The 7,903-nt window shown below is 44.5% G+C and overlaps 2 protein-coding genes across 2 annotated transcripts; both read left to right on the top strand.

The window, feature by feature from the left end:
- The first annotated feature begins 1,992 nt into the window (after positions 1-1,992).
- On the top strand, positions 1,993-2,544 carry LOC138080888 (interferon alpha-2-like). Its single transcript, XM_068973754.1, has one exon. It carries the CDS (start codon positions 1,993-1,995, stop codon positions 2,542-2,544), a length of 552 nt encoding a protein of 183 aa, XP_068829855.1.
- Positions 2,545-5,374: 2,830 nt separating this feature from the next.
- On the top strand, positions 5,375-5,962 carry LOC138080664 (interferon omega-1-like). Its single transcript, XM_068973550.1, has one exon. It carries the CDS (start codon positions 5,375-5,377, stop codon positions 5,960-5,962), a length of 588 nt encoding a protein of 195 aa, XP_068829651.1.
- Positions 5,963-7,903: the final 1,941 nt, after the last annotated feature.

The following is a 7,903-nucleotide window of genomic DNA, read 5'->3' as shown; positions in this document are numbered from 1 at the left end:
ATACAATCATCAGATGACAGCTGAGTACACAGTTCCCTTTGCACCTGATAAGTTCCAATCGCTAAGTGGTGTTTTGTTGAGCTCTACAGAGGAGCCTGGCAGATTATGGCAACTAAACAACAACTCTGAGAGTCTCGGTCTCCACCTGAGATAATATTTTGAGAAATCATCCAGAAAGTTAAAAAATCCATTTAAATTTCTCTTACTATTTTTGTTTTCAGAAGATTATCATTTTTTGAAACAGTCTTCAAATACTAGGTCTACTCAAACTTTGGTGTGGATAGTTCTCTTAGAACTACTTCTGGGACAGAGCTGAAGCTCCAATACTTTGGCCGCCTGATGGGAAAAGCCCAGACCCTGATGCTGGGAAAGAATGAGGGCAGGATGAGAAGGGGACAACAGAGGATGAGATGATTCGATCGCATTGGATCGACTCAATGAACATGAGTTTTAACAAACTCTGAGAGATAGAGAAGGACAGGGAAGACTGGCGTGCTGTAGTCCGTGGGATCAAAGACAGTGGACATGCCTTCGTGACGAAAAACAATGGGACAGAGACCCCTCTGTGCACTTCCTCTGGGACACACACCTTCCTGGATTCTCCACATGTGCCATTACTGCCTTTAGGGAGCTTACAATCTCTCAGGGCAGTCAAATGTTACATAATTAGAGGGATTACTTAATTACAACTGTATGTTATGTAGCTAAAGGAGAATGCTTAAGGTTAATGAGGAATAATGTGGAGGCTGAAGAGTATAGTGGTCAAGTACCACTTATGCAATTAATCCTGTTAGCACGTAAAGTAATCTCTCTGAGTTTTAAGTTTCCTTATTTGCAAACTGGAGAAGGCAATGGCAACCCACTCCAGTACTCTTGCCTGGAAAATCCCAGGGATGGGGGAGCCTGGTGGGCTGCTGTCTATGGGGTCGCACAGAGTCGGACACGACTGAAGCGACTTAGCAGCAGTAGCAGCAGTATTTGCAAATATGTCAATAATTATAGTAATTATCTCATAGGAAAGCTGTGAAGATTAATTCATGTTTATTAAAAACACTTTGCTGAGAGGCTGCATGCAAAAATTTCTCTCATTAATATTATTAAAAATTATCTGTACCTTACAGAATTGGTAAAGACAAGCATTACAAGGAGAAATGTAATTGCAACCTCAGCGTCCCTGAGTGCATGGTAGATTTTCACTTCCCCGTGAAATATCTAAGGAGATGAGATTATCTGCACTATCACACAGAGACTGAAGCAAAGCATCCTGTGAAATATTGCAGTGGTAGAGGAGAAAGAGAAATAAACACAGGCAAACATGTTTAGGAAAACCAGCACCTTAAAAAGTGCCTTGTGGATTATAGTTGCAAAATAACTCATTTTTAACAAATGACATCAGTGATATTGTCCCCTATAATGTCTCCAGGGAGCTTAAGGCCTACTCAGCTGACATCGTAAAGGTACATACAGAATGAAAATTTTTTAAAGAAGGGAGAAAAGGGTCAATGAGGGAAAAATGAGAAAAATCAAAAGCTTCTCTTATAAGCTCTTTTCAAATTATTTAAAGAAGGGAGAAAAGGTCAATGAGGGAAAAATGAGAAAAATCAAAAGCTTCCCTCATAAGCTCTTTTCAACATTTCTTGGTGACCTGGAAAAGCCACAATTGTATGAATATTTGTCCCTTCTCTGACTTTGATCAGACTCTTCTCCCAGAAACAACTAAGGAGGTGTGAAAAGCATAATATACGGCTGTGTGGCTATCAACCACAGTGGCATGCATGATTTGATATCCCCCACCTAGGCACTCATGGCAAATATTAGCACTTTTATTGATTTCATTACAAAGAGTAGAAAAAGAAAGCAAAGGGGAAAATGTGGAAAAACCCAGAAAATGAAGGTTTCTCGACTCACTCTTTAAGAGCCACCCATCACCCCAAGCCCTCAGAACTTGCCTAGACCTCCCTGCAGGCGGTCCTGCAAGCCCCCAGCATCCCAATGGCCCTCCCCGTCTCTGTGCTGCTGGTCCTGGTGATGCTCTGCTCCAGCCCCACGTGCTCCCTGGGCTGTGAGCTGCCTGCCAGCCACGGCGATCTGGAAAGCTTCACACTTTGGAATCAGATGGAGAGAGTGCCCACTGTGTCCTGTCTGAGGGACAGGACTGACTTCAGATTTCCTCAGACCCTGGTGCACGGGACCAGGCTTGAGAAGACAGAAGCCACAGCTGTTGTGCACGAGTTGCTCCAGCAGACCTTCCAGCTCTTCAGCACCACGGGCTCTTCCGCAGGTCGAAATGAGAGCGTCCTGGACAGATTCCTCATGGGACTTGATCAGCAGCTGGAGGACCTGGACACGTGTGTGAGGGAGGGAAGGACGCTGGAACAGTCACCTCTAGGCAGTGAGAACTCCAGATTGGCTGTGAAGGGTTACTTCCAGCGAATCAGTGTGTATCTCAAAGAATACAGCCGCTGTGCCTGGGAGGTTGTCAGCATGGAAATCAGAAGGTGCTTGGTCTTAGCCAATAAGCTCATCGGAAAACTCAGGAAATAAAGAAGGCGTTGAATCTGAAAACAGTTCATCTGGTCGGTGAAATGGCTATTTTCTAGGATTCAAAGTGCAACCTTTAACTCTATTTTTGTGTCAGATGAAACATAAGTAATGGCTAATATATGGGCTCATTTAAATGTAGGTTTAAGGTTTAGTTACCATAATTGTTTAAAACAGATTTAAGAATCCATTTTTCATATCATAAAAAGTTGTAATATTTATTTATTTATTTAAATTATAGAAATATTTAGGCTGTTCATAGAGTTTAAATCTTTATCATTCATAAGATACTTGCTTTGTACTATATTTTGTACAAGACTACTCTTGTTTTTCAGTAGATAAAATAAAAGTAATTCGAATAAAACAAACGGGCTTGCACACATCTTTGAATAAAACCTGACCCAAAGCCTGATACTACAAGATAAACCTATACTGAATTCACCTTAATAAAGAGGGAACGGGGTCACCCACCCTGGGTCATAGAAGGAACAATGGACAATTTGAGGGGGGATTGAATGTGATTCTTGAGACATAGACTAGAGGTTGGGGGGAGATGGGTGGAGAAAAGCCCAGGTCATGGACTCAGGTGCCTGCCTGGGGCCTGGAAGAACCGGAGCACCTTCAAGGGTTAGTGGAGAACCACATACATCATGCAGAGAAGGCAATGGTGACCCACTCCAGTACTCGTGCCAGGAGAATCCCAGCGACACGGGAGCCTGGTAGGCTGCAGTCCATGGGTCGCTAAGAGTCGGACATGACTGAGTGGCTTCACTTTCACTTTTCATTTTCATGTATTGGAGAAGGAAATGGCAACCCACTCCAGTGTGCATGCCTGGAGAATCCCAGTGACGGTGGAGCTAGCGGGCTGCCGTCTATGGAGCAGCACAGAGTCGGACACGACTGAAGCGACTTAGCAGCAGCAGCAGCAGCACATCCATCATGGGAGGTCAATCTGCATATGTGGAGTCTAGGATCCTGGAGTAGGATGAGGAAGGGGGAGGAAGTTTTCTACACTTGGCCATTCCTGAGAAAAGAGTCTTCCTGAACTCTTCAAATGGAGGCAAGAAGAACAAGGCAGGCTGGGGACTGCAGAGACAGCTAAGAGAGGCCATGCAGAACCAGTAGCTGCCATGATAAATGTGACTCTAAAGAAGTTAAAGGGTTTCTCAAGCTTATCTATATATATTAAACACATATATCATTGCTAAACTTTGCATAATTCATTCAAAGGAATGCCTACCCTTGACTTCTTAGGAGGAGGCACCGTAATCCTCAGCACTTCCTCTCAGTGTAGAAATCCCCAGCGTGCTCTCCTCATTCACTCTGCATGGAGGCGTCCTCTCCATTCATACAGCTGTGTCCTTCTCCATTACGGTTTCTGGTTGTCAATTTCCCCTTATGACTGCAAACCACCAACTAAAAGCAGAACCTGAGTGAAAGTTCTAGCTCTGTCAGACACTCTCCTGTGACTTCACCTGCTCTGCCTGCCAAGCACTGTGGGTCCAGACTGTCCAGCCTCCCAGAGAAACACAGTAAATAGAGGAAACCCCGCCCCACAGTGAGCAATGGTGGGACCAGGGGCTCCTCTGACCGTGCACCTAGGTTATCCCACGTGCAGGGCTTTTAATACATTTAATACATTTAGCAACAGGGGGACAGAGCTTTCCTCACAGGACATATGTTAGTAAAGTGAACACTGGAAGAATACAATTTCTCAAAGTAACAAAGATCTTTGTGGAAATTCATGTATTTAATGTAGGCAATCTTCAGGACATTGATGGATCAATCATCTTTTTCTTCTTTCTAGTTGGGACATACAGCACTCAGTAGCTATATGTAAAGTCAGAGGGACTTTTGAAATAATTTTACTCATTTATTCATTTCTCACTGTGCTGTGTCTTCACTGCCGCACGGACTTCTCTCTAGTTGTGGCAGAGGTGGGTCCTCTCTAGTTGTGGGGCACAGGCTTCTCGCTGTGGGAGCCTCTCTTGTTGGGGAGCTCAGGCTCCAGTGCACTTGGCTTCGGTGGTGAGGGCCCGGGGTCTAGAGCACAGGGCAGGAGCTGTGCCCCCGGGCTCACTGTCCTGCAGCACGCGCATCCTCTAGGACCGCACGGGGTCCTGTTGGCAGGTGGACTCCTCACCACTGAGCCACCAGGGAAGCTCCTCAGGGAACGTTTAAAGTAGATTGAGAGGTTTGGAAACCTTCTTGAGGATTAGGATCCTAAACAAGTAAAAAACATTCCGATATTACTGTTAAAAATACCATTTCATTAACAGATTATTTTCTAAATAACCTTTCATTCAATATTATAGTATTACCTGAAGGAGTAGCCTGGTTCTCACCGTCCTTCGTTCTCACAGGAAGAAAGAGACAGAGGAACAGAGATGCCCAGTGGAAGCAACGGCCTGAATGAATGACTGAAACTCACTAGATTCTGTGACATAAGCTTCCAGTGAGAGACACCATCACTGAATGTCCTTCCTCCAGCTCTGAAACTCTGAGCGGAAAATGCTGAACAGTGTAAATAAAAGTGATGAATAATAAAAACATTCTCATTTAATTGACATATACAATCGGATGGGTACATTTGAAATTATTGGGAAATAGGTAAAATTAATACTTTAAACTGATGACATGTTCTTTGATCATATTGTGAATACATAAATGAAAATCAAAAAAGGAAGTGAAAGTGTATTAAAACAATTAGAAAATGAAAATTACCATGTTCCCTATTTAATGGCCTCGCTTAGAAAGCATGGCATCAGAGAACCTACCTCAAGGTTCCCCCAGACGCCGTCTCAGCCAGCCCAGCAGCAGCCGCATCTTCCCCATGGCCTTCGTGCTCTCTCTACTCATGGCCCTGGTGCTGGTCAGCTACGGCCCGGGAGGATCCCTGGGCTGTGACCTGTCTCAGAACCACGTGCTGGTTGGCAGGAAGAACATCAGACTCCTGGGCGAAATGAGGAGAATCTCCCCTCGCTTCTGTCTGCAAGACAGAAAAGACTTTGCTTTTCCCCAGGAGATGGTGGAGGGCGGCCAGCTCCAGGAGGCCCAGGCCATCTCTGTGCTCCATGAGATGCTCCAGCAGAGCTTCAACCTCTTCCACACAGAGCGCTCCTCTGCTGCCTGGGACACCACCCTCCTGGAGCAGCTCCGCACTGGACTCCATCAGCAGCTGGACGACCTGGACGCCTGCCTGGGGCAGGTGACGGGAGAGGAAGACTCTGCCCTGGGAAGGACGGGCCCCACCCTGGCCGTGAAGAGGTACTTCCAGGGCATCCATGTCTACCTGAACGAGAAGGGATACAGCGACTGCGCCTGGGAAACCGTCAGAGTGGAAATCATGAGATCCTTCTCTTCATCTGCCAGCTTGCATGAAAGGTTAAGAATGATGGATGGACGCCTAAACTCATCTTGATATGACTCTCAGTGACTAAGATGCCACATCACCCTTGTACGCTCCCCTGAAGTCATTTCAGAAGACTCTGATTTCTGTTTTAGCCACCATGTTTCCTGAATTCAATCAATAGTACTTTCTCAGTAGCAATAAGCAAGTAGATATAAAAAGTATTCAACTGCACAGGGATCAGTCCGTAAGGGATGACTGCCCTGATGTTATTTATGTTTATTTATGTATTTATTTTATCTCATCATATTTATATTTTCATGTAAAAATGTTTTTCTGCATTGTAATAAAATTTAGAAAATATGTTCATTTCCTTAATCTTCTAATTTGTTTTATTTATTAATTTCTTATGAAAGTAATGACTGTTTTCATTATGAAGAATTAAATACTTATTTGGTCTACATAAACCTATCATAGAATAGCATTTGTCCATTTATACTACAGAATAGTTGTATCACTTTTCGGGAAATGATTGTCAAAAGGTAGAATTTCTGGATCCCTGGAAGTCCAGTGGAATGGACTCCATGCTTCCAGTGTGAGACACTCAGGTGCCATGGATACCTGGTCAGGGAACTAAGATCCTGTAAGCTGTGGAGTGCAGCCCCCTCCACCCAAAAGAAACAGGTAGAAAGGAGTCTCTGAAACGGAGGTAGATGAGTAGTCCTGAAGCCACAAGTATAACTAGTTTATACCCAATTACAGAGAATGGTTGGTGTCAGTATGTGGGGGGAGGACTCCCCTCCTCCAGGGAAGCTGCGAACATGTGGTGCTGAGTGGCTGAGCCTGACACCTGTTACTCTTCCTCCCGCCTTCTCCTCGGTCCTGCTTTACTGAACAATCCACTCCCTTGCACTATATCTTCACTGCCTCCAACACAGGAGCTCTGTTCTGTGATGGTTTCTGGCTTCAAAGTTTCTCTGAGTGGAAATCACTGCAAGAGAGCACAAGTGAAAGGAGAGCTCCAGAAGTTTTAAAACCTTTGAATGCAGCTCTGCTATTTAACAGCAGTATGACCCTGGAAAATATCACAAACACTGAGAAGATGGATATGGCAACCCCCTCCAGTATTCCTTCTTGAAAATCCCATGGACAGAGGAGCCTGGTGGGCTACAGTCCATGGATCACAGGAGCTGGACCTGTCTGAACCAACTTAGCATGCACGCAGGCACACATGCTGTCCTGATTCTCTTCTTTAACATGTGGAAAATAGCAGTAGTTTTTCACAGGGTTACTGTTAGGATCAATGGGCCCATATTACAAGAAGCATAACAGTGTGCCTGGCAGAAATGATCAGGACAGTGAGTCCCAGAGTAGCTGCCCACAGGGAACAGACAGGACAGCTGGCCTGAGGCAGTGACTGAAAGGCAACACTGGAAAGATGCTGGTCCTTGGTAAAAATATTTAACTTGGGTGCTAGTTTCACAATTTAGTTTGTGAACTCTTCTGTGCTCAATGCTGGAGACAATTCCAATTTCTGTGTTTCAGCCTTCTAGAAGCATTCTAGGAAGTCATAGAAATTCTTTGAAAAAGAAGGATTAGTAGAAAATGCTTTGATCTACTATAAAAATGAATAATAGGGAAATCAGAGAGATCTCCTAGGACTGCAGAGAATCACACACATTACTCATTAATAATGTTTCTTGTTCTTTAGTATGAGTAGTCCTATACTACTTTTTAACCTATTTCTAAAATCACCTTCTCAACTCTCTGTTGGGTTTCCGTCTTTCAGCAGCAAGGCAGAGGCAGGAAGAAAAGAGCAAGGGCCATGCAGTGTGAGGTTCTGCTCTCCAGTCCTGGGCTGTCCTGGGTTTGATCCTAGTTGTTTTCCATAAAGACTCCAGTCCCTAAGTGCTGGCAGGGTCACCTCCTAGAGCTGTTCCTTCTCAGAAATTAGTGCCTTTAGAGGAGAGACTGCTACAAGTGAATGCAGGTGTCATACTTTAGTGAGAGTCT

This window comes from Capricornis sumatraensis, chromosome 6 (genome assembly GCF_032405125.1).
Source record: "Capricornis sumatraensis isolate serow.1 chromosome 6, serow.2, whole genome shotgun sequence".
In the NCBI taxonomy this organism is placed as follows: domain Eukaryota; kingdom Metazoa; phylum Chordata; class Mammalia; order Artiodactyla; family Bovidae; genus Capricornis; species Capricornis sumatraensis.
Note: the sequence above shows the minus strand (reverse complement) of the source record. Positions and strands in the feature narration are given on the sequence as shown.